The sequence below is a fragment of the Drosophila busckii genome, chromosome 3R, assembly GCF_011750605.1.
Source record: "Drosophila busckii strain San Diego stock center, stock number 13000-0081.31 chromosome 3R, ASM1175060v1, whole genome shotgun sequence".
Lineage (NCBI taxonomy): Eukaryota > Metazoa > Arthropoda > Insecta > Diptera > Drosophilidae > Drosophila > Drosophila busckii.
In genome coordinates, this window is record NC_046607.1 from 9,750,890 (window position 1) to 9,777,755 (window position 26,866).

The window sequence follows — 26,866 nt, forward strand, 5'->3', positions numbered from 1 at the left end:
TGCCTCTGATTTGTTGAAACAGTTCAGCTGTATTGTTGGTGACTGCCAAACTGTAAATTCAAAGTGGTGTTGGCTAACAAGATATCGTGTATGGCCTTCCAATCAGCTGTTTTTGCCTTCAACTGTTGACAACGCGGACACTTTCGCAAAACAAACTAAAAATGCCACAAGTGACAAAAAATAACGAAGATTTTGGTAAGTGAACAATATTTTAAGGCGCTAACAACTTATTAATTGTCTGACTTTTAGATGTCGTCAAATATTTCCTGCAGCTGTTGGAAGATAACAGAGATTTGTCTTCGGGCATTGCAGCCATCAAAACGTTGCTCATGATATTGGAAAAAAAGCAATGTACGATAACAACAAAGATTATATGTACACATATATTTAAATTAATGTATTTACTTTGTAGTTGGCACCATACACATTTTGCACACAACTATGCGTGAGGCTGTGGCCGCTATGCGCAACACGGATCTCTCCATAGCTGCAATTGTTTCGGCCGGTGAGCTCTTTTGTCGCTTCATAACGCTAAGCTTGGACGACAAGCACATGGAGGAATGCCGTCAGATTATGTTGCATCGCGGTAAAATATTCCTTACCAAACTGCTAAATTCACGCCAAGTGATTTCACAGCAGGCGCAACGCTTTATAAGCGACGGTTGCCGCATTCTCACGCATTCACGCTCCCGCGTTGTACTCCAAGCGCTGATTGCAGCTTCACAAAACAAGAAATCCTTTCATGTGTTTGTCACACAAGGCGGCGTTGGCAACTCGGGGTAAGCGGCAATACACTAATCTAAGCAAATTATTTAAGATTTTGTGCTAAATTTTTAGTGAGGAAATGGTGCAGGAGTTGCAGGCAGCGGGCATAGATAGCACTCTTATACTCGACTCAGCCACGGGCTATGTTATGGAGTCTGTTGATTTTGTTATGGTCGGCGCCGAGGCTGTTGTGGAAAGCGGTGGAATTATCAATCGCATCGGTAGCTATACTATGGGCTTGTGTGCGCGTGAAATGAAGAAACCTTTCTATGTGCTGGCTGAGAGCTTCAAATTTTCACGTCTCTACCCATTGAACCAACGTGATCTGCCAAACGAATATAAGGTACGTTACTTATGCTGTTATTGCACTTGATACTAATATTTTACTGCTTGCAGTACTCGCGCAAACATTTAAACGACGTCTCCAAGCTGCATCCGTTGGTTGATTACACACCGCCCGCTTATATCACTTTGCTATTCACGGATCTGGGCATATTGACGCCTTCGGCCGTAAGCGATGAGCTAATCAAGCTATATATGTAATTGTTGAATAAAATTATGCAATAACTTGATGGGATTTACAATAATTTTTAATTGTAATTACACCGAAATAGTTTTATAAATAATTCTTAAAAAATATTAATTTAGTGCAAACTAAATTTCTAAATTCAAATAAACTGACTAATTACACTAGAAGGGCAACTCGCTTGGATAGTATGCATCTGGATCATCGTCTACATCATACTCCGAGCTCATGTCATCGTACAAACTATAACGAGATTCGTCGCTGCTGTTTACTTCTCCGCTGGTGAATTCTGAATAACCCTCTGAACCCTCGTCTTCGCTTGGTTGAGCTCTCATAGCCTCAAATTCCACTTCAGGCTCGTCCAAATCGCTAGCATTCTAAATAAAGTTTACTAATTTAAGATTGTTAAAATAAAACTATTCTTAAAATCGTACCACTTGGCCAGTCTGAATATTTATCTCGATTTGCAGACGGATATCCATGACCAGAAAAGCAGTTGTCACCAATACTGGTATGGTAAGGCGACTCTTCCATGCTAAGTCCGTCAGAAACAGAAATATATCACCAAACCTCGACTCCATTGTGTCTTCTACTGCTGTTGCTCTGGCGCTTCCTCTGCAGTTGACTGCTGCTCCAAGGAGTCGTGCTGCACTATAGGTAATGTCTCGCCTACGCTCACCGCTTGCACAGGCAGTAAGTGTCTATGCAATCGTCCACTTTCAATAGGCGTATCTAGCTCTAGCAGCTGGTCAAGTGTTGATTCTGGGACACCGTTCGCTGACAGCAGTTGTCGCATGCAATCGTGTTTCTTCTCCTGCAGTGAGTCCAGCAATTTGGCACCCTTTTGTACTTTTTGCAGTTTTTTCTCTGACGAAAATAATAATATTTAGTACACGTAAGGATTACGATAAAAAAAAGACCTTTCTCGTACCAAGGGAATGCAAATAATTTGCTGAGTCTGGTAAAGGTTCTAAAGACGACTTATCAGGATTAAAATTATCCTCAAACTTTTCAATTATATTTGCACTTGATTTTGCCTCTTTTTCAATATTATTGTTGTTTATTACTTGCCAAGGATCGGCATTATAAACTGACATTTTTTACAAACTTAAAAGCAAAATATACAAAAAACAAGTATATATATGTGTACTGTGCGTGTGTGTATTTACCCCCTCCACAAGGTCGCAAATTCAAATGTATCGGAGGCTAGTAATCAATAATTACTAACTGCTGTTGGGCACAGTTAGCTGTGTGAAATTATTAAAAATAAATCATGAAATAAAAATAATGTAATAGAAGACTGCCAATGTAAATATAATATAAATTAAATGAAAATTTTGAACAGGTAATCGTTACTGCTAGCCCTGGTTTCTTTACAGTGCTGTAGCAGCCACTTAACAGACCCGGTCAGCTGTTAATGTTGATTGGCGCGCAATTGAATCGTTACAGTATTTGCACTTTTAATTTTAATTCTTAAAGTACATCTTAATGTTATAGATATTTTAACAATTAATATTAATAAAACTATGCTCTACAAAAGAAAGATTCATTTCTTTGCTTAGAAGAACGATTACTAGTTCCATTCCACGATACATGCAATTGAGTTAGATCTGGAACCATTACTAAACAGCAGTTATCAAGTCATCGATAGCGTACTTTACATCGATAAAACATGGCGTTAAGGTCGGATTACGAGGTGAGAATAAAGCCCGAAATTTAAATAAAACTAAGGTATTTAAGCCATTAAAAAGTGCAAACAATTGTTAACATGTGATACTATAAGTGTGTTATGAAATTAGCGTTCAAATCAATTGCTTATACATATAATATATGTCAGCAGATGCATTATTGCAGCAGGGCTCCACAACAACAAAAACAACAATAGTGCTGAGCGGGCGTTTTTTTTGTGGAAAATCGAAACTCTAATATGAACGTGTTACTTATGTGTATGTGTGTGTGTGTGTGTTATTGGTTTTGTTGTTGTGCGCTATAAGCCGACGCCCTAAGCGACGCCAAGCTTATTAATTTGTTTACGGGTGGGGCGCGGGCGTTGTCTACTGCCTATCTAGTTCAACAGTGCATTATAAGATTCTAATCGTCTGATTAATCCTATTGGATAATATAGTTTTTGTTGCTATTGCCAATTGCGTAGCTTGTTAGCTCATTGGCTTTGTGGTAACATTAGCTAGGCTAGGCTGTATGTGGTAGTTGAGTTTTCATGTTTCCAGCGAATGCGCAAGAATAGGCCACTGCGCGCTCTCATTTTCATCTAATGCTCTCGCACACTCTCTCTCTCTCTCTCTCTCTCTTTCTTTTTCTCTCTCCGCTTCAGGTGTATTCAAGCAGGTTCAGGTCGTGTTTGATCGGCAACATTCCAGTCGCTTAGTCGCTAAAACAGTTGCTTCTTTAAGCTATGTCCGTCCGTCATATACGCTTACAATTTGTTTTTAGTTCTGTTGTTGTTGTTGTTCTTGGTACTGTTCTCAACCCTTAGTTAGTCATGCGCAAAGCTGAGCTGCTTCCAGTCTAGCCAAAGAGTCGTTTATATATACTGCTCTCTCCCTCGCGCACTTGCGCACGGGCTGGTGTATATATTTGACTAGAACTGAAAGCTTTCTTTTTTATTATCTGGAAATTTTCCGCCTTATGGCTTACATAACCGGTACATTTCCAGCATTTGTGCTTCTTCTATCACTTTGGGGGCTCACTGCTATCTACTGGCATGCAATCGAAAGAATACCATCCTCCCCCATTCCGCGCAAATTTCTAAAGCTCATATTTCAGCATTGGAATGCCGAGCCTGCCTGCACGCAAAAGAGACAGCAATCAAAGCAACCCTCTGTGGTTGTTTCGGTTTCTCTTTTTTTCCGGAATTGGTGTCATTGGGGCGCGTCGTGTGCTTTTAATTATAAGCAAATCAACATATTTGTTTCATACTTTTTCAAAAGTCTTCTGCTAGTGCTAATCTATAAGCAAAAACGGTTCTTAAGTTCCAACTCAAGTGCCTCAATAGGCACTAATGTGTAAATTCTTTTAAAAGAGCATACATACATAATATTTTAGGTACAAAAAAGTTTAAGAATGCTTCAGTATACTAAAATTATTATCATATAGCAATTTCTTTAGATATATTAATATTAGCGTAAAGCTGAACTCTGGTACATAGTCTTAATATCCATTCGCCGTAAATCCAAATATTGTTCCCCCCGTTTTTTATTTTGTACGCTGAGTCATGCGCTTTCAATTTAAGTCAATTTAAAAAGCACAGCATAAAATCAAGACAACGATAATATGATGATGTTCTATGCTGTTGACTAGTATATTTAACTGATTGGCCGTCGTGATAATGAATACGATCTCAACTTTTGTCTCAAGCTAAGCTGAACAAAATAAGAACTAAGACTTAAAAATATGTTTAAGTCTAAAAATTCTAATTGATGTGAGAATAAAGTAAGAAAATTGCATGAAACATTTTATTATAGACTATGACCAGATATTATAATTTTATATAAATTTGTAGAATATTAATTCCAATATAAATAAAAACAATTTTAAGAGAAACGAAGATAAACTGTAATTAGATGACATGCTCAGGCTTTAAAATACAGTTATCCTATATCGTTAAAATTCAGCAACGACTTGCTCAAGTCTTGCTTAAGAGCTGCGGGGATAGCCCCCCCACCGTCTATGAAAAAAATTAGCTGTAAAATTTGCTGTTGCTTGTCGCTCAATGAAAAGTGATAATACCTACATTATTATAACTAGAAAAAACCAGAATGCGTCTCAAAGTTGAATTGCTTGACTCTGATGCCGGTATGGCAATCAAAGCGTGCCAACAAATTAATAGCAGGCAGCTTTAATTCAATTATACGCCAATAATAATCTAATCAGCTGGCAATAAATTTCGGAAAGTGTCTAGATTTCTTAGCTTATAGTGTTATCACTTTGACAGTGTAAATATACTAACAATAGGCGATCTCTTAATGCTTAGCCTTTTTGACATGCAACTGTAAATTATTATGTGACTGTTTGCTGCCAATTTGTCACATTTTGAGGTCTTAATCGAAGAACTTTGTCTATTTAGTTATAAGCGATATGTGATTTTTAGCACAATGCTTAGCGGCAGGTTCAACGATTGCATAATCAATTAGTTTATAGCGATAGATAGTTGTTCTTATCACAGCTACATTCAGTTATGGTCAGTCAGCCAGGGCTAATCGATTGGAAACTTGTCGTAGTCGAACGATAAGTTGACTGACGCCACGTCTAGAGGTTGCGAAATTTTGACCCTGCCATTGGCCATTTGCGCTAACCTTTACTAATTTCTTTTCTTTAATATTGTACTTGGTGATAAGCAATATTTCATTCATCTGGTTGTACAGATATTTTACCAGTTTAAACAAGCTGTCTGCTGTCTTATGCAGTCTTCAGCTGAACTCGTACTAAAGTCTTTATGAATACACTCGACACGCATTGTTGATGGCATCAATAGACAACAATTACTATAATTTGAACGCATTTCAGATATTGCGGTACTAAATCAGATCCCAGCTCTGAGTGAGCGGAAATAACAATCAAATCTTTTAGAGATTTAAAGTTCTAGAATCTTAGATATAGCATTACGATTTTTAATATGCTGATTTCTTGGTGATAATTTGACATGTACAGAATGAAAAAAGGGACTCTATAAATTGTGTAGTGTCAAAGTGCATGAGAAAGTTGGCTACGTCCAAAATTAGCTGCACATTTCTCAAAAATTATATGCAGAACAATAATTTTTTATCTCTCTTAATACTTATTGATTGCAGTGTATCATTTATTGCTAATGCAGCTGAACGTTTGTATACATTGGATAAATAAATAAATGTGCCGATTTGTTCCAGAAAGGAAATTATACATACAGAGAATAAATGATTATAAAATTGGAATTGGCATACTTGTGTTGGCCTTGCTAGTGCAAAAGTGTTGAAGTTGTTCAATGCTGAGAGTTTTCGTAATAAAAAAGTATATATACATAAGTAAATGCTGTCAATTGAAAATGTAGCGCAATTGTGCATAAGATTCTCCGGCCGGCCGCCTGCCCGATCTTTTGTTAGATCAGTCCCTCGTGCATAAGCAATCCTGCTGCTTAAATCGTTATAATAAATTTTTATTTAATTTAATGCCACATGACGACAATATCAACAATTGCTCTCGGGCACTTATGCACAAAATATGAGTACATTATAATCTAGACATACAAAAGATACATATAACTGACTGTCCGCAATTTATTATAATTTGAATCAGATTCAATGTGAGCAGCTGACACTGGTTGCTTACACATTTCCATATGAGCTTCCCCACATGGCTTTAACCTAGCTATAAGAGCTCTATAAACTATTTGTATATTGCCAAAAATAAATGCGCAAAACTAATTTATATAAAACTCTGCTGCGTAATTGGAGATGAACTCAAACTGGTTTCCAGGCAAATTTACGCAGGATATACACAAGGTTAAAGCATAATTTGCAATCGAGCGACACACACACACACACACACACAAGCAATTATAGCATTTTATATATAAAAATGTTTAATTAGATGCCTAGTTGTTAATTTTCTAAATGGAGAAGCATAACTTAAAATAAAGAAATTCTCAGGCTGTCTCGTGTCTCTTTAGATTGAGAGAGCTAATTGTGAGCTAACGCGTTATTCATAGAGCTGCCGTGTAGCTGTATCTATATCTATTGTTATCACTTTTAATTACGCTCATAAATGGTCTAGAAAAAACCGGCTATCAGATCAAATAGGTTTTATTTACACATCACTTTGGGCTTGTGCATAAATGTGAGATAAAAAGGCGGCAATGTGTTTGCTTAATAATGTGCAACTCTTTCTCCAGTGCTCTCATTCAATGGCAATGAGCATATTCAGAGGAAGAACAACAGCTGCTGCTGCTGAGAACACACGCGCATATAATGTATAATACTAAACTACAGAATACACTTTGACACTTGGTACTTGGCTTTGTTTATTTGTGTGTGTGTGTACATATTTTAATTTTGATTAAAATTTATTGCGCCACTCAAAAGTAGCAATGCAAAAAAAGCGAAGAATATAAAAACCAAATGCCAGCCGCCCACCAAGCAGACAAATCTCCGTCCGTCCATCCATCCATCCATCAGGCTGTCGCTCAGCTTGGCTACAGCAGCAGCAGTTTGTAGTTTATTTTCCACCCGTGATATTAAGCAGTGTACATATAACAACAATTGGTTTTTTCCGGGGCATTTCATTCAAGCACTACGAAATGTGACTTTCCTTCGTTGTCATCGCTCTGTCTAAGCTTTCCAACTGGAGGTCTTTCACAATGAACAGCGCAAATTAAGCGAGCGCTAAGCTCATAAATCTATTGTCATAACGCCTACAACAAAAACAACAACAACAACAAAAGCAAGCAGAACTGAGCCCGAGACATTGACGTTGCTTTAGCATTTGAGCATAGGAATATGCCGTATCCGTAGTCGCATCATAGCCAGGCACACATTTTAATCAGTGCTCAAGTACAAAAAGTCCGCCAGAGCCGTATGGCTCATAAGCAGTATGTTGTGTTGTACGTTGTATGTTTTATGTTTGCCATGGTCATGAACACAATTAAAAGGCATAAATGTCCATAAATCAAAATCAAAAGCACTTGGAAGATTTGCTACGTTTGATGATCGAGTTTAGCATTTACATAGTGTATTCTATATAGTTTGTGTTTGCAAACCAAGGCAAATAGAATTGTTCCAGTTGTTTGCCGCAATTAACAGCGTTGGCATAGTTTTCGCTCTGGCCTGTCAATATGAATTGCACGCTTTTCGCACAACAACACAACGCTGCGTATACGTAATGTGTGAATGCTTGCAGCTTGCAGCTTCTTTGACATGTTGACTTTGAAGTCTCGCCAATGCTTATGCAGTTATTCAACTAGAAAGTTATACAAGCATTAACTTGTACGCTCAGTTCGAGTTTATTGATTTTTCAAATATACAAAAAGATTGATAATTGATAAAGTGTTGCGCGGCATTGTTGCAAGTAGGCATTAGCTACACGTGTTGCAGGCATGGCGCAGTTGTCGCCAGGTTACCAAATATATAATTAAATTACATTATAAATAGCTCTCTTGATGAATGACAGGGCGCAGGCAATGACTCGCAACTCGATTCATTCAGTTAATAGAACAAGTAGATATGCCCAAGTCTGTCTGACTACGTCATATGGCAGCGATAAGAGTTTGCTTGCTAGCTTGATGTGTAGCCCCTTGTCAGTTGACCATTTGTCAGCTGAATTCATAGTTCTCCATCGACAACGACAACGAAGAAGGAGACAGAGTTTCGTTGTTTTACATAAGCAACTTTGGATGAGTGTGCAAATGGGTGGGTGGGTGGTTTGGTTGCTGTTGGTTTTGGGTCACTGCTGCAGCAGAGTGCTAAAGTTTATACAACAAACAGACTCTCCCACACACACACACACACACATACATACAGTGGCAAGTGGTAGTGCAAAGTGCTGTATCGTATTATTACATAACTTAATATGAGAATAGAGTAAAGGCATAAGGGCTTACAGGCCATTTTTGGCCCACAGCGCCGGCATAGCGGGCCACTTAAAGTCACTGCGGCTTCTTGTTTGTTTGTTTGTTTATTCGCTTGGCCTTAAGTGGCTGCCATTCGGGCTTATACAGTGAGCACTGACTTGCGAAAATATGAATCAATAAAGCTTTATTTAGCTGCATAGCAGCAGTTGGCAGTTTTGCTTGATATACCTCAACTGCACTTGAATATCTGATATGAACTCGTTACTAAGTTGCTCTCAGATAAGCAAACTATTATATTCTGGTTAACATTGCTTTCAACCAACATCATTATACAATATGCATGCAATTTTGACCTTTACTTCAGTTTACTTGCTAATTAGGCACCTTTTGCTACTCTCTCTCCCCAAGCTTGCTATTGATTTTCTGTTAGGGTCTTGTATTACCTGCTCAACGCTGCAATTGCAAGTGTATGTGTGTGTGTGTGTTATAGCTTAACTAAGTACAATGGGACTGAGTCGTGCTTGAGCTCGTGCACCAAAAATAGAACTGCAAGCAAGTGAGCATTGTCCTCGCCTCCTGCTTGAGCCTTAGGCGCTGAGGGCTGAGGGCTGACAACTGGCTGTGCAAACAGTTGAGCATGGCCCACTTTTTAGGAATTGTTGTTAAGAAAATAAAAATCAGTACGACACGCTGTTCTGTTTGGTGTCGAAAAGTTTGCTGCTGACATTTACGCTTGTGCCTTTTGTCCTTTCGGCCATATGTATGAATAATTTCCATCATATAGTAGCTGCGATGAGATGACGTCAGGGCCTAGACGCTCGATAAGCGATTAAAAGTCGTGAGGACATGGCAAAATGCTAAATAACCAATACGTAACTGAATCATCGAGAAGGACGCGCAACTCGGCGAAAAATCAGCATAGTTTTAGCTTTTATGAAACGAATTGTTTTCGTTCCAAGTGTGTGGCAGTGGCGTCTGCTTATACAATTCATGTAAATGTAAATTCGGCTTGAAAACTTAACTCGCGCCTGACTGACACACATTCCTGCGCACAAGCTTCGAAGCGAAGCCTCGCGCTCACTCGCTCCCACTCACTCGCTGTCTCACTCTCTTGCGAGGACGCTGCTCCAGTTTCGAGCCACCTCGCACCACTGTGCTCACAGCTCGCAGCCCATTGCCTGCCTCACTTGTCACAGTGCCATACATTTGCACGCTGTGCAAGAGTTCGAAAAGCTTCTCTAATGTCGCTGCCTCGCCTCACTCTCCTCTCTGCTCGCTGCTCTCCGTTTTCCGTTCTGTGTGCTTTGTTCTGCTCTGCTCTGCTCGGAGCGTTTTTCGAATTCGATATCGCAGCAGCGTCAACGCGACGCGACGCTACGCGACGCAGAACTTTTTGCGTTGAACGAAAGAAACCTTAACGACTCGCGGCATGCTGAAAATTTTCAGTCGAGCGTTGTTACCGAACTAGGAAGGTCGGTCTAACTGTAGTAGCTATTGTGAGCTCTCGTCTCTCTGTCGGGTGGTACAGCCAGTGTGCCAGTACTAGTACAGCTCTGCTCCGCTCCACCGCCGCTTGCGTTGCGCTGGTGCTGCTGCTGCTTACACAATAACTGTGCATCGATAAATCCGAAGAAGAAGCACACAGGATATATTAAACGCAAAGAAAAAAGCTTAAAAACAAACTCTTAGGCTGTCCATACAGCTTAACGAGTATAACGAGTGTGTGTGATTTGTTATTGTTGTATGCCCCAGCATAAGCTAAAGAAGTGTGCAAAAAAGTTTTAACGGGGTAGTTTCCTGCGAAACCCCCTCTCTCTCCCCCGATAGAACCAGAAGCCGCAAACAACTACGGCAACGGAAGATATTGTGTAATCGCATACGAGATTTAAAAGGTAGACAAAACACAACCAAATTATAATAAACTCTGAGCGACAAAAACAAGACTCTATGTGCAACCTTTTTTTTTGTTGTTGCCGTTGTCGTTGTCGTTGCTGCTGTTGCTCGCTTGCTCGTCCCTAGAAACGATCCAGCAAAGCACAAGCAAGCAAGCAGCAGCAGCGACAACGTCCTTGTACAAAATCGATTTTTCCAAAACTTCATGCCAGCCGTAATGGATACTTAGCTATATATATGTATATATATAGTACATGTATATGCAACCGATTGGAGAACTGTTTATAAGAAAAAAGAATTACACACATTATGAGTTTCAGCAAATAAAGCAAACAATTTGTGAAAGTGTATCGTATATAGTTTGCCAAAGTGCAGCAGAAAAAGCAAATGCATAACGTGTGTGCCAAAGATATTGATCGATTCCATACGCTCGCATTACAGCGATTGTAAATTTAATATGCAATTTGATTCTTATTGCAGTTGGGTTAGGCCACTTACTATATACTATATAGCATATATAATTTAGTCATGATGCACATTACTTTGTGTAGCGCTGACGTCGTTTTTGTGGCAATGAAATCGTTTAGATTCAATTGCGGCGATTTCATTTTGGAATAGCAGTAATTTCCTGGCCACCGCCACCCCAAAAAAAATATATACCCAACTGAGTGCCTCAACACATAATCCCTAACGCAAAAGAGACTGAGAAAGAGAGACCGAGAGAGAGTGCGAGAACGCACAAGAGAGCGAGCTTAATGGCTGCCTAAGGTTAGGGAAGTAAGGGTGGTGCTTTTGGAGGGAGAGACCCGACCACCCAACCGCCCGACCACCCGTCGTTGGCTATTTCATAATTCAGATTCTATATGATGGTCATGCGGACAACACAAGCACTCGAAAAAGAATATGGAATAATGCAAGCAAAAAAATATACAAAAAATAGCTTTTTACATTTCGCATATCTCTAATACAATATTCTCTCTCTCTCTCTCTCAGTTACATTCGCAAAATGTTTGTGCTTATTTTCGAATTGGCAAACAATGCACTCAATTTCGAAATTACGTTAGATACTCGCTCTCTCTCTCTCCATATCTGGCGCTCGTGCTCATTATCTCTCTGGCGCACGTTCTGCGCCTCACCATCGCCCTCTTGTTTCTCTTGAGTGTGTGTGTGTGTGCCGTTATTTGATATCCTTCTGCTGCTGCTGGCTGCAGTTGTTCTTCCAGTTATTTCCAATTCCAAATTCCAAAGGTTTGCTGCCTCTCGCTCTCTTGCTGACTTCCATTGGCAACAGAGTAGCTATTGCGGTCCACTTGCTGCTTTGCCGCCTGGCGCTTTCGCTTCCAGGCTCTGAGTTCCCTTGCAGGGTTGTGCTCGCCTGCAGATTGTTGCATAAGCTGAAAAATTACATACCATACACATATATGCTCTATCTCTATATTTTTCCTTTTTATTATTTTAATCAAACGAATTCATTCTGATTTTATGTAAGCATTATCATATTCACACTCTGCAGACGTTATGACTTACCGTCAGGTGGGTAAAAATAACAATTTTATGCTTTACTTTTGTATATATTTTAAGTTATTAAAATTAAGTCACAGTTAAAAATGCATACAGTTAATTTAATCCAACTCAAGCCAGCTCAAGTGAAGGTGTCGGCTTTCAGCTCGATGCAGAGCTTTTGCTTCTTTGACCTGAAGGTAATGTGTGGTGCGCGATGGGTTTGGGTTTGGGTTTTGTGCAGCTTAAAGTGGCTCCGTTCTAGTTTTGGACTGGTTCGAACCGCATCAAACACGCACAATGAAAATGAAAATGAAAATGAAGCGCAGCACACACATAACACATAAATCTGCTGTCGTATGCATTTATTTATTTCTCGACTATGTAAACTCTACAATTGTCGGTCTTATTGTGTGGCTTAATTTGTTCATTTTAGGTTACGCCCGCACGTTTTACACGTACACATTTCTTTTTGTGTGTGTGTGTGTAATGCAAATAGTTTTGCATTGATTGAACAATTAGCGTGCCGTGTTTTGTGTTTTGTGGCTGCTTGTCAATTCATTCTCTCACTTTGCCAGGCAAACCGATAACAATGTATTTGTTGTAAATTGATATTCAAGTTCAAATGCTAAATGCTTTGCGGCAAAGTGCGCGCCAAATGCTCGCCAAACAAACGATGGGGCACACACACACACACAGCTTTAAATTGAGATACATTTGTATCTGAACGCGAACGCTTAATTGGCAAACGTTATGTAAACACACAGATCTGTTCTGTGTAGCTCTGTGCATTGTCGCATTTTGATTTATCATCCATCCCAACCAATCCTGCACTACGAGCTGCTGCTGTCCCAGCTGCTCCAGCTGGCACCTCAACCCCATTCCCAATTTCCCATTCCCCATTCGGTAAACTAAAAATGTGGCGCGCTCTAATTGCTGCCGCCTCTCAGCTTGTCGAAATTTTCACATGCTGCGTTTTGTCTGTTGTTTTGTTCTCTGGTTTTTGCAACAATTTGCAATTGAACAATTCAATGGGCCGCGTGACGTGTTTGCTTCACTTTGTTTCAAATGAATCGAACCATGAAAATGTTATCACTGCTCGCTCGGCTCACTGAATTAAATCACAAAAGATGCGATTTAATTAATTAAATTTGTACTTTTTCCGCTCCCACACAACTGGCGCTGTTTTATAATTTCACTCGAAGCCAGTGTTGAGTTGAAAATCTCTCAACAAACACACATATGTTAACAATTGTTAAGCACTGAACCCTTAAGTTTAGCTCTAAGTCTAAGTTACAATCATCTACTAATTACTAACGCCAAACTTTAAACTCTTACTTTACGACTGCAGATTGTTTAGCATACCAGAAAGTCAGCATAAGTAAAACCCAACGATTATACGAGTAATACGCAAATACGCAAAGTAAAAATCTATAACAGGCACTGTAGTTATCAAAAGTGCGTAAGGCAAAATGATTTACAATTCCCTAGATTTATTTCATGCCCTGCCCACACAATAATCGCTTTGAAATAAGCAAGCGCATTGACCTGCAGGCCTTAATAAAATAAATGAAATCAAACAAAAGATTTTGTGCGCCTAGCTGAGAATTTAGTGCCTAAATGCAAATACATTTAATCAATATTGTACTCTCTCGCTCTTCTTTTTGTTTTTCTTTCAAGGCATGGCTATATGATTTATGCATGAATATTCTTATAGTATTCAAAAACACACACATAGGTATATATTTATTTCAAATGTCAATTCAATTCAATTTATTTGTAGCTTCATAATGATAATTTGTCCATTTCCCGAACAACAAAGCACAAAAAGCAGTGAACTCAAATCAATTCACTTTCCAATTGTCTTCCAATTGGGAGCACATGCGCCCTGTCCGTGTGTATTTGTTCACATTCAATGGCCCCGCCGCCTATTCCAATCTCACAATCTCACATTTGTCTAGTTGTCAAACTCACAAGCTTGCGTATGATTCATTGTCCATTGTCCTCCACACACACAAACATGTCAAACGAACATCAACTGTGCCTTTGCAGTCCTTACAGCCTTTCCAGTATTTCTTTTTTTGGCTCGCGTGACATTCTCATGTTGCCAAGTCGCCCATTACTTATGTATTAGTATATATGTATGCAAATATGTGTATTTAATTGAGTTCTTAATTCCTGTAGTTACCTTTAGTATAGATTACTGTACTTGTTTTCCATAGTACATGTGCATGGTCTCAGCTACTATTGTAACTTAGTCAGTTTATTACGTATTATTTTCACTAATTGTAAGTTGTAAGTATAACCATAACCAGTTCTTAGCTTATGCATTCGTTTATATGCTTGCATTTCATTTATTTTCTTGCCATTGTTTGTTATGTTATGTTTTTGATTTGTATTTCTTTCCGCTCATCATCAATCAACAAACCATCAATCAAATAAACATCGACCAATCCCAATCCGTGCAAATGCAGAGAGACGACTCTTATCGAGTCGCAACGGTTATAGCAACCGATGACGACAATCTCACAGCCGATGGCCACTACAAGGTAAATTGAAAATGTTCCATACGCACACACACACACACAGACACACATACACATTAATCATATAATCATCGATTTTTATTCTATTTCTGCCGTTTTGTTTATGCTTCTTACCTTTTATTACTTACACTTCGTGCTCTTTTCCATTTCGTCTATTCGGCCACTTCTCATCATTTGCCATTCTAAACACATATAATATTTGCTTTTGTAATTGCATCTATAATTTTATTTATTTATAAACAATTTGGGCATGCTTCCAATACCATTTGCCGCTTGACATTTCAAAAGAATATATATTAAAAAATTATGTTAAATATAGATTTGCCATTTCACAAATGCTATATACTGACATATAAGGAAAGTAGTCGCACTTAAATTGGATTTTCAAAAAAATTGCATTTTACTTGTAAACAAAATTATAAATTTTAAATTCTATGCTCATTTTTTTGCACATGTTGCAAAACGTTTTCAAATTATTGTATTGCCCACTAAAAGCATAGCCAAGTATATTTCAATTAGTCATCAGTTTTTAATCTGAAATGAAATTGTAAAACTCGCTTTAACCAGTTTGGGGCATTTCCGAAATATTTCAAAAATGCTTGTGTGACGTCACAGCCAGACTATATAGTCTCTAGTCTATATATATACACATATATACTGTATAATAGAAATCTTTCATTGGGGTCGTTGTCAGAGGCAAAAGATTAGACTAGCAGACAGCTGTCGCGTTTTTGCAAAATTATGTTTATAAACAAACAATACATTTACGTATATGAATATAAATTTTGAACATTTTTGGGGCAAGTGCGTTTGCAAATTTATTTTTTTTATGATGCTTGAGATATATAAGGAACTAAATCTTGTAGTTTTCAACACGTTAGACATTGAGTTTATTTGCATGCGCATTTTATCGTTAGTTTTGTTTATATTTTTAGTATTTATGTGGGCAGCAGCAGTTGTCCATTGCATTCGTTTCATTCATTTACGTGACATTCGGTATTGAACGCGACTCAAATCGCCACTTGCCGCTTTTGCATGCGCCCAGTAGTAGTAGCATTTGTGTTTTGCTTGATTAGAGCGTTCTCAATGCGAATATTCTCACGCTCGCCACTTAATCGCAATTAAATTTTATACCCAATTGCACTGGTAATAGATTTAAATGTGTCTAGAGCAAAATGCTTGAAGGTAATTGGTAAGTTTAAAGGGGAATCAATTTGTTTTCAATGGTAAAAGGTCGCTTTCGCACTCTTAATACACACAGAACAAAGCAACTCAAGAGTTAAAGGCTATTGAGTTATAGCTACGGTTAATGGCATGAAGTAAATCGATTTTTGGGTTGTCGCACATTTTAATGAAACAACTTATTAATGAATTGCACTTCCAACCAACTATAGTCAAGACGCAAGATGCCGGCCAAAGCAGCTAAGAAAGAGAACTTAGATGATCTCAAACAGGAGTTGGATATTGACCATCATAAAATCTCTCCTGAGGAGATGTATCAGCGCTTTCAGACACATCCCGAAAATGTAAGTCACTCAACAGTAGCAAGCCAAACAAATTTAATATTGACTATTTGTCTGCTTTTCCAGGGTCTAAGTCATGCCAAGGCTAAGGAGAATTTAGAGCGAGATGGTCCTAACGCGCTGACACCGCCCAAGCAGACACCCGAATGGGTCAAGTTCTGCAAGAATCTGTTCGGTGGCTTCGCCATGTTGCTGTGGATCGGTGCTATATTGTGCTTTGTGGCCTACTCTATTCAGGCCACTACCAGCGAGGAGCCAGCCGATGATAACTTGTATCTGGGTATTGTACTTTCCGCTGTCGTCATTGTGACAGGCATTTTCTCTTACTACCAGGTAAGCTTACCCGAAAGAGCGAGACCCTAAAAGTCTATTTAATTCTGTTTCTGCTTTTGTTTCTTTCCTACCCAGGAATCGAAAAGCTCCAAGATTATGGAGTCGTTCAAGAACATGGTGCCCCAGTTTGCTACAGTTATTCGCGAGGGCGAGAAATTGACGCTGCGCGCCGAGGATCTCGTACTGGGTGATGTCGTTGAAGTGAAATTCGGTGATCGTATTCCAGCTGATATACGCATCATTGAGGCGCGTAATTTCAAGGTAGACAACTCTTCGCTTACTGGTGAATCTGAGCCGCAGTCGCGTGGCGCTGAGTTCACACACGAGAACCCGTTGGAGACCAAGAACTTGGCCTTCTTCTCGACCAATGCTGTGGAAGGCACTGCCAAGGGTGTTGTCATTAGCTGCGGTGATCACACCGTGATGGGCCGCATTGCTGGCTTGGCCTCCGGTCTGGATACCGGCGAGACCCCAATTGCGAAGGAAATCCATCATTTCATTCACTTGATCACCGGCGTCGCTGTATTCCTGGGTGTCACCTTCTTCGTCATTGCATTCATTTTAGGCTACCACTGGCTGGATGCTGTCATCTTCCTCATCGGTATTATCGTGGCCAACGTGCCCGAAGGTCTGCTGGCCACTGTCACCGTGTGCCTGACCCTTACCGCCAAGCGTATGGCCTCGAAGAACTGCTTGGTCAAGAATTTGGAAGCCGTCGAAACCCTGGGCTCTACCTCCACCATTTGCTCTGACAAGACCGGCACACTCACCCAAAACCGCATGACAGTCGCTCACATGTGGTTCGATAATCAGATCATTGAAGCTGATACCACTGAAGATCAGTCGGGTGTTCAATACGATAGAACTAGCCCTGGATTCAAGGCGCTCTCTCGCATTGCCACTCTCTGTAACCGTGCCGAGTTCAAAGGTGGCCAGGATGGTGTGCCAATTCTCAAGAAGGAAGTCAGCGGTGACGCCTCCGAGGCTGCTCTGCTCAAGTGCATGGAGCTGGCCTTGGGCGATGTTATGAATATTCGCAAGCGCAACAAGAAGATTGCCGAGGTGCCCTTCAACTCGACCAACAAATACCAAGTGTCCATTCACGAGACCGAGGACTCAAACGATCCACGCCAGCTGCTGGTCATGAAGGGTGCACCCGAGCGCATACTCGAGCGCTGCTCGACCATCTTCATCAACGGCAAGGAAAAGGTGCTCGACGAGGAGATGAAGGAGGCATTCAACAATGCTTACATGGAGCTGGGAGGCCTGGGCGAACGTGTGTTGGGCTTCTGCGACTTTATGCTGCCATCTGATAAATATCCCATTGGATTTAAGTTCAACACCGACGATATTAACTTCCCCATCGACAATCTACGCTTTGTGGGCCTTATGTCCATGATTGATCCTCCCCGTGCTGCTGTGCCCGATGCTGTTGCCAAGTGCCGTTCCGCTGGTATTAAGGTCATCATGGTCACTGGTGATCATCCAATTACTGCCAAAGCCATTGCCAAATCCGTTGGCATTATCTCTGAGGGCAACGAGACCATTGAGGATATTGCCCAACGCCTTAACATCCCCGTCTCCGAAGTCAACCCACGTGAGGCCAAGGCTGCCGTTGTCCACGGCGCTGAGCTGCGTGATGTGTCCTCCGATCAGCTCGACGAGATTCTGCGCTATCACACCGAAATCGTATTCGCTCGTACCTCGCCCCAGCAGAAGCTCATCATTGTCGAGGGTTGCCAGCGCATGGGCGCCATTGTGGCCGTCACTGGTGATGGTGTCAACGATTCGCCTGCCTTGAAGAAGGCCGATATTGGTGTTGCTATGGGTATTGCCGGCTCCGATGTGTCCAAGCAGGTGCGTCCGAACTCTTAACCCCCATGACTTGGAGCATTGTTCGCTAATGTGTTTTGATTCCATTAGGCTGCTGACATGATCTTGTTGGACGACAACTTTGCCTCTATTGTGACTGGTGTTGAGGAGGGTCGCTTGATCTTCGACAATCTGAAGAAGTCCATTGCCTACACTCTGACCTCCAACATACCCGAAATCTCGCCCTTCTTGGCCTTCATCCTCTGCGATATTCCACTGCCATTGGGTACTGTAACAATTCTGTGCATCGATTTGGGCACTGACATGGTAAGTTCGACCCCGACCCGACCCGACCCCTCAAGCAGTTAGCAGCAGCAACTGCTGTTACTTAAACTATATATTAACTACTATTTGTATCTAAGTGATTGTTGAGCAAGTTAAGTCAAGTTATGTCTCATACTGTTAAGTAATAAATATTAATTGAATTGTGCTGCCTGCACGGGCAGATACCAGCAATATCGCTGGCCTACGAGGGACCCGAAGCGGACATTATGAAGCGCCGTCCACGCAATCCAGAGATTGACAATCTAGTAAACGAGAGGTAAACAGCAAATGAAATGCTGCTAGATCGCTCGTAATCGTACTCAGTACTTCTAAGCTAATACCGTAGTCTAAGCGCTCTATTAATTTATCTAGTACGTATGTCTATAACGTAATTATGCAATCTTGTATCTTTTCGACCCAACGAGAGCTACAAGCAAACTCAAGCCCGTATGCGTATGCCAAACAGAAATTGAATCCTTAAAACGTTTTGCTAATGTTACCCACCTGTAATGATCTAATACTAGGTGCCAGCCATTTCATTGGCCTACGAACATGCTGAAGCCGATATTATGAAGCGTCCGCCACGTGACCCATTCAACGATAAATTAGTGAACTCAAGGTGCCAATCAAGTCAATTTTCTATACAAAAACTTTACTACTAACATAACTCACTCACCCACACCCACACATAAACACATACATACAAAATAAACACCTAAACGTTACCACTAATTCAAATATCTATGCATATTTATATATGTGCGTAAACTAAAACTAATGCGAACAGCGTTTTCAAAGTGCCGCATCATAAACTATAAACTAATCGTTGTTTGTGTATGTGGCTGGATTGTAATTAGTCTAAGCGTACTCAAGTTATCAACTTGCTAAACGAAAGCAGCGCAAGCAATTAACTAACAAATCGTTACATGCTTATGGTTTACTACTAAGATGATCATCTTCTGATCCTATAAATATTTATACATTTCTTTTCGCTCATACATGTACTTACGCCTTTCATCAAGTGTAGCATAATTTAATTCATAAGTTATTCTAGCATTCAGTTCAGTTCACAACTGTCTCTCACTCTTCATCTCTCTCTCGCTCTCTCTGTCTGTACATTTCTATGTACAGTTATATACATACATACACATCTCGTGTGCCCAACTCATTGAACTCTTTTGTTTTTATAAACACACACAACCTTTTGTGATCACCATTTGAATAATTGTTTCTATATGTTAATTATCCACACACACACACCCCCACACGAGTTGAAAGCAATCTCAAGTTCGCCTCTATTCTAATGCTCTAAATGTTAATTGGTGTACGTCGTACTTGTTACCTTTAACATCACTGCAAAATTTATACAGAACACAAATTGATTTTAGTTCCTCTGTTATTGTTGCTGATTACAAAATTATCTCTAATTGTTCCACTTGTATAATTATTTTTTTGCTGAAATATTGGCATTAGATTAACATTGTTAGCCATTTCTGTTCTGTTTGTGCAAAATTGTTTACACCATTCGGCATTAGTATTAGTCCCCGTAACTACCAACAAAAATAACTGCACACAAATTGTAGCAAATAGTCAAAAGCAAAACAATTAATTTACTCACAAAGAAAGTTCAATTTCTTATTTTTTATTATCAACAAACTTGCGTTTATTTATTTCATACCCTCCACTCCCCCCACCCCCTGCCACAAAGTATGTATGTCAAATGAATCAACATCGAACTCAGATCGCAGATTTCAGACTCAGACCCAACTGAAACTCATTTACAGCAACAGCAGGTTAAGTTAGTTTTAAGTGCAAGTCTTAAGTCGTTAGCTTTAAGTTTATAATCGAGTGAAATGAACGAGAATTGCTGTGTTCCTGTCTCCCAGCATATATTCAACGGATCGATCCCCACATACGTCGTCGTCTTCGTCTTCTTCTTCTTCTTATAGTCAAAAGCAAAGATACTTGTTATTTTTCCCATAATTTATCATATTTACTTTTAATTTATCTTCTCCACTACCGATACTACCGATCAACTTACAAAACAAACAACCAACAACAACTTGCGATTGCACATTTAGGTGCCAGCCATTTCCTTAGCCTATGAGACGGCTGAATCCGATATTATGAAACGCCAGCCCAGGAATCCTTTCCAGGATAAGCTGGTCAACGAGAGGTAAAGTTTTTCTTTGTGCTGCCCTAACAACAACAAAAACTACAAGTACCACGAATCTAATTAAAACGTGAATAAAAAACAAATGAGAAAATAACACAAAACGTACAAAGTACAAAGTTTAAAGTAAAAGTGAGCCGCAAATGAATATTTTGGCATTCCTTTGTGCCTATGTAGTAGTAATGAAATGAAATCTCTTTTTTAATACTTTTTCTTGCAAACTGCAATCACAGCAAATAAAATACAATATTTTTTCCATTTCTATTCACTATCTCGTAAAGCAAATATAATTGACCAATTAATTTTGCGATAACAATTTGTCGGTCAAGATTATTTAAAAGCAAAGTACGCTTACTATCTATCAAGATAATGTTTCAAAACTACTATTGTCTACTACTCAAATATTATGAATTGATTTTAATTAGCTTTATATTAATTTGAAGCCTGTTTACTTTGAATTACTTTGTGTTTTCTTAGAGTTGTATTAATTAGTTTTATTGGTTTCTATTTCCTTATATGTTTCAATGTTCGGATTTGAGCTTATTTTCCTTGATTCTTTTTTGTTACATGTTCAATGTCTTTCTGTATTCTTTATCTATATCATATTACAAATGCTCAAGGTTCAGTAACGTAAAATTGTAACTCTCTAGTAATATTTGTTTCTTATAGTTTTTGTTTCTTATAAATTGAAGCATTTTCAACTTTTTATGGCACCATCAAGTTGCTACTAGTACTTCAAATCTTTTCTACTAACTTTTGCTATTTAGCAGCAGAAAATTGAAAATCACTGGGCTTTAGGCCCATTAATCTAAAGCTATTATATTAATTATCTTTGTTTGATTTTCTTTTTGAATTTAGTTCTTTGAATTTGTTTGAATTATTTTTGTAACTTGGGTCTTAAAATATAATATATATTATATATGCAACTTATATGCGCATACTCGTATATTCAATTAAAATACAACAGTTTTATCATATAATCCTAATCTTTTTGCAAATCTTAAATATTAACGAAGAAACAAATCCAAAAACAACACACAAAGAAAAACTATTTTGGCCCAATATCTACTGTAACCTGTAACAAATTCTTTTTCTCGCCAAGGCCACCGCATTTCAATTATAATGAGATTCAGATTCCTCACTTTTGGCTTATATACTCAATTACTTTCGGATTCTTTTGATACCTATATAACTTCAAAATTTTAGCTCTATGCTGAATCTCTTTCTTATGCCCTTTGATTTATTTTGCTTACTAATTTTTTCCTATCACAAACTCAAGACACTGTGACTTTTGTGCAAATGCGGAAAATCAAATATTTCCTATTTAAAGTCCTTAGAAGGTAAGTGACGTCTACGTTGTCTCTTGGCTCAAACTTCCAACCGAATCGTCTCGCTCTACTCGGCGATTCTAGCTATATGAATTACGTAGTATGAATAACATTTATATAGCCAGGCTCTGAAATCAATCTTTATAGCAAGTTTCTGATATAACATTTCCTAATTACTTAGAATATAAATTCATTTCATTAGCGAAAACCTTAAACACTTAGTTTACGAAACGCAAACTCGACTCATTCAATACACTCGATCATATACAGTCATCTTCAGAAACAGAGAATCGAAAGAGCAATCAATCAATCTCTCTCCCTCTGCCTTTCAGTCAGTCAGTCAATCAGACAATCAATTGCATTCAAATTCATTCAAATTCCACATTGTTATGATTTGTAGCTAATCAAGATCGTCCAGCTGAAGCTCGGCGAACAAATTTTTCTCTAGTCTTAATACAGCATAACATATGTACGTATATGGTTATGTCTATGTATGTATTTACTTATTTAAAAGCAATTTAGTGCAAGTTAAGCTCTAAGCCTCATACATTCTTTGTATGTACTCATCATGAATGAAATTCTGTTAAATGGGCGCCATTTGACTTACTGTTTGCCCATAAGTAGTTAATTTTCTTAGCTTTGTAAGTGTGTGCAGGAACTACAAATATTGCGTATACGACAACCCAACACAAAGTCACATGTTGTACTAACTAAACTAAACTAAACTAATGTATTACAGACACTCTTTATATTATACTAAAACCCAACTGCAACTGCAACTCCAACTAAGAACTATATATAAACTATCTTAGTGAATATAACATACTTAGTATATACATATATATATATATATATATGAATAACAGTTATATTATAAATTTAATTTCGCCAGCAAGTGAATATGCGTAAACAGTTTCTTTAACTCTTTATTGTATTTTCCCTTTTCACGATTTTCTTTCAACTTTTATTATCTATCCTTCTTTTGATTATAATATTAACGAACCAACTGACTACTATCAAAAAATCAATGATCATAATAACAAACGCTATTATAACGCAAGATACCGGCCATTTCACTCGCTTACGAGCAAGCCGAGAGCGATATTATGAAGCGTCAACCCAGAGATCCGTATCGCGACAACTTGGTCAACCGCAGGTCAGGACAAAACAAAAAAAAAATAACCAAAAACCAAAGATATGTTTACTTTTAGTTGTTTAGTTGAAAAAAAAAAAAAAAAAAAAAAAAACAAATTACTAGAAAATGAACAAACATGCAACCATCTTATTACCATTTCCGAATTTAATATTTGTTTGAGTTGTGTGTGTCGCGTTATTTGATTTTATTTAAATTTTTATTCTTATGCAATTTGGCAAGCAATCTGTTGATCCAAAAGTTTAGTGCAACCAAAAAGAAAAATCAAAAAAAGAAATGCGAATGTTTGTTCGTTTGCTGATGCAATATTTCAAATTCAAATCTTTTTGAACTCTGACAAAACTGTTACTACTATAACTACATGCAATATTAATCAGTTACGATTTGTTATGATTTCCTTATGTGTTTGTTCTCTCTAAACTCTCTCAATGTGGAATGAATTAATATATTTTAACAAATTGATTGTTCTAAATTAAAAAAATTCTTATTATCGTTTTACCGCACAGAAATTTCAATCATATCAGAGTATGATTGAAGTGTCTGTTATATTTATATGAATATGTTACTGTTTGTGTGTTGAATCGCACAGATTTATATAAACTACACAAATGTGTGTGTCTCCCATACTTTAGTTTGTTCTCGTGAATTGTTTTAGTATTCATATGAAATTCACAACGTTAAATGCTGAGTCGCTTTTAGAACATACTAATGTATGAATATAACTGCTGAGCGTAGTGTTGTTGCTCCTCACAAACCGTTATAAACAAACACACACACACACAGACACACTCAAATATGTAGAGCTCATATTTTAGGCAATACTTAAAAAACAGACAATGAAAATGAAAAACGAATCTGAAGCTTACTGCTGTTACTATTAGTCAAAGTTTAGTGCGTTGTTTAAACATATACTATAGTTGTATTCTACTTAGAAGACTCACTCTATTATAATCAATCAATCAATCAATCAATTGCCAAGTGTTAATTACAACAATGTCGCAGTAAGTCTCTAAACTGGGCTCGGGTTGGTAACAACAAATGGATTTTCATTTGCTCGTTTAATTTCTTTTACGATTTAAGCAACTATTTGTACTTGTGTGTATTCTTTTAATAATTTTAAATTTGTTTAAGTATTTTTTTATGTTAATTTTTGCTTGAACAACTTTGTTAAGCGTAAGTAAATGAAACTAGTATAAGCACTAGACAATTGCTTGCCACGTTGTGTGCTTTTAGTTTTGCCATACAAATCTGCATGCTTTTAATGTTTATGTAAATATATGTAACTTGTGTATATAGCAGCATGTAAATAATAGTGCACCACACTCTTGGTAATAATGCAATAAGAACTTTGCTTTTCACCACATCTTCCTACAAGATGTAACCAAAATAAATATGAAAATCGAATACAAACTTTGCTCTCACGCTTACATTGAACGATATTTGCTTTAACGCGCGCTAGACAATTCAAATTCAATGAATTCGCTTAAAAAACACAATCCACGCTATATAATGTAAAGTCTAACACCCCAACAACTAAAACAATTAACCATCATTTGCTCATAACAAAAAAAGAAAACAATAAATTCATTAAAAATGTTAAGCTCAGTACACAGCTTAAAGGTAAAGGCGGCATATTAACATTTACCTATTAACTAGTTATTTATTAACTTGTTTTTATTACATACGAGAACTGCACGTGCGTTGCAGCGGTTTGTTCAGGGGTTTTGTGCATATTATTCAAATTGATTTATTTGTTTCATGTACATACTATACAATAACTATAGTATTTATAACTATTTGTTCAACTTGCGTTACACAAATCTTTTATCAAATCTTTCTGCAATTTCTATTTCCTTTTGATTTTACTCTTGTACAAAAAACCTAAACCAACTGCTATGCCCGATCTTTAATTATCCTTCAGCTGTCATCACAAGTTTCTTGTGTCTTACAGTTATAAAAAAAAATGAATATAAAAAACATCAAAGCCCACACACAAAATGATTAAAGAAGCACAAACATTTGAGCACTGTCTAATGTTATTTTTTCGCCTTTTTTATTTCGAACTCATTAACTGATTTAAATAGATTGATTTCCATGGCCTATGGACAAATTGGCATGATCCAAGCTGCTGCCGGTTTCTTTGTCTACTTCGTTATTATGGCTGAGAACGGTTTCTTGCCCATGAAACTGTTTGGCATTCGTAAGATGTGGGACTCTAAGGCCGTCAACGATCTAACTGACTCCTATGGCCAGGAATGGGTATGCACAATATAAATAAAATAAATATTATATATACTAATGATGTGTACAACTCTCTCTCTCTCTCTCTTCTCAGACTTATCGCGATCGCAAGACTTTGGAGTACACCTGCCACACGGCTTTCTTCATCTCGATTGTGGTTGTGCAGTGGGCCGATTTGATCATCTGTAAGACGCGCCGAAACTCCATCTTCCACCAGGGAATGCGCAACTGGGCTTTGAACTTTGGCCTCGTTTTCGAAACAGTGCTGGCTGCCTTCCTCTCCTACTGCCCGGGCATGGACAAGGGTCTGCGCATGTATCCGTTGAAGTAAGCCCAGCCAGCTGATTACCGATTCATTAGTTAACGCTTGTTATTCTGTTTATCTTAGGCTCGTCTGGTGGTTCCCAGCCATTCCATTCATGTTGGCCATCTTTATCTATGATGAGACCCGTCGCTTCTACTTGCGTCGCAACCCAGGCGGCTGGTTGGAGCAGGAGACATACTATTAAACACTCACCTGCATACTACACCACACACACACACACACATGCCCACATACACATATACACCAGCAAAAGCAACAAATAGTAATTGTTTATTTACCACAAAGCCACATAACCACAGCGACCACAGTACTCCAAGTGGCTGGCTACAAGAAAATAAAGAAAACAAGAAAGCAGAGCAACCAGAGCAGAGCTATTGCATAAAACATATTGCTGTATGTTTTATAATTTTAATTTAATTATATAACGTCTAAAGAAACAAAAAGAAAAACAAAACAAAAAACATACAAAATGCAAGCGATAATTATTTTAAACATTTAAGTAACTTTAAATTATAAATTAAAGCTATAAATAAGATTTAAATACAAAATAAAGTGAAAAATTTCAACAAAACAAAACCAACCAACCAATAATAACAATTTCGAAACGACAACAACAACCACAGCCCCACAACAACAACAACAACAACAGCAACAACGCTAACAATAGCAACTTAACAACAACAAAGTTTTTAGCCCACAAATTGTTTAACGAAAACTTATTAAAATACAAATAGCAAAAATAACAACGCAACTGGCGCCAAGAACAAAAGCAAAGCTAAAGCGCAACTAAATTTAATAATAATACACACACACATGCATACACGTACCCACACACACACACCCACACACACACAAAGCATGAAGAA

The 26,866-nt window shown here is 38.2% G+C and overlaps 4 protein-coding genes across 9 annotated transcripts; 2 read left to right on the forward strand and 2 right to left on the reverse strand.

Annotated features, from left to right (window-relative positions):
• The first annotated feature begins 15 nt into the window (after positions 1–15).
• LOC108601863 (translation initiation factor eIF-2B subunit alpha) lies at positions 16–1,337 on the forward strand. The gene is made up of 5 exons (XM_017989820.1): positions 16–195; positions 250–351; positions 413–779; positions 838–1,108; positions 1,162–1,337. Exons 1-5 carry the CDS (start codon positions 162–164, stop codon positions 1,306–1,308), a joined length of 921 nt encoding a protein of 306 aa, XP_017845309.1. The 5' UTR covers positions 16–161; the 3' UTR covers positions 1,309–1,337.
• Positions 1,338–1,392: 55 nt separating this feature from the next.
• On the reverse strand, positions 1,393–1,885 carry LOC108601865. Its single transcript, XM_017989823.2, has 2 exons — positions 1,726–1,885; positions 1,393–1,668 (listed from the first exon to the last, which is right to left on the reverse strand). The coding sequence occupies exons 1-2, from the start codon at positions 1,870–1,872 to the stop codon at positions 1,456–1,458; spliced, it is 360 nt and encodes a 119-aa protein (XP_017845312.1). The 5' UTR covers positions 1,873–1,885; the 3' UTR covers positions 1,393–1,455.
• LOC108601864 lies at positions 1,857–2,413 on the reverse strand. The gene is made up of 2 exons (XM_017989821.1): positions 2,223–2,413; positions 1,857–2,158 (listed from the first exon to the last, which is right to left on the reverse strand). The coding sequence occupies exons 1-2, from the start codon at positions 2,386–2,388 to the stop codon at positions 1,881–1,883; spliced, it is 444 nt and encodes a 147-aa protein (XP_017845310.1). The 5' UTR covers positions 2,389–2,413; the 3' UTR covers positions 1,857–1,880.
• Positions 2,414–10,297: 7,884 nt separating this feature from the next.
• On the forward strand, positions 10,298–26,243 carry LOC108603078 (sodium/potassium-transporting ATPase subunit alpha). 6 transcript variants are annotated; one of them, XM_017991565.1, is made up of 9 exons: positions 10,298–10,741; positions 16,183–16,314; positions 16,378–16,644; positions 16,720–18,501; positions 18,568–18,783; positions 19,305–19,399; positions 25,519–25,693; positions 25,770–26,002; positions 26,064–26,184. In XM_017991565.1, exons 2-9 carry the CDS (start codon positions 16,195–16,197, stop codon positions 26,182–26,184), a joined length of 3,009 nt encoding a protein of 1,002 aa, XP_017847054.1. In that variant the 5' UTR covers positions 10,298–10,741; positions 16,183–16,194. The 6 variants fall into 6 exon arrangements, with proteins under 6 accessions (XP_017847054.1, XP_017847055.1, XP_017847050.1 ...); XM_017991566.1 differs by lacking the exon at positions 10,298–10,741 and adding an exon at positions 13,594–13,700; XM_017991561.1 differs by lacking the exon at positions 10,298–10,741 and having other exon boundaries at positions 26,064–26,243.
• The last annotated feature ends 623 nt before the right edge of the window (positions 26,244–26,866 follow it).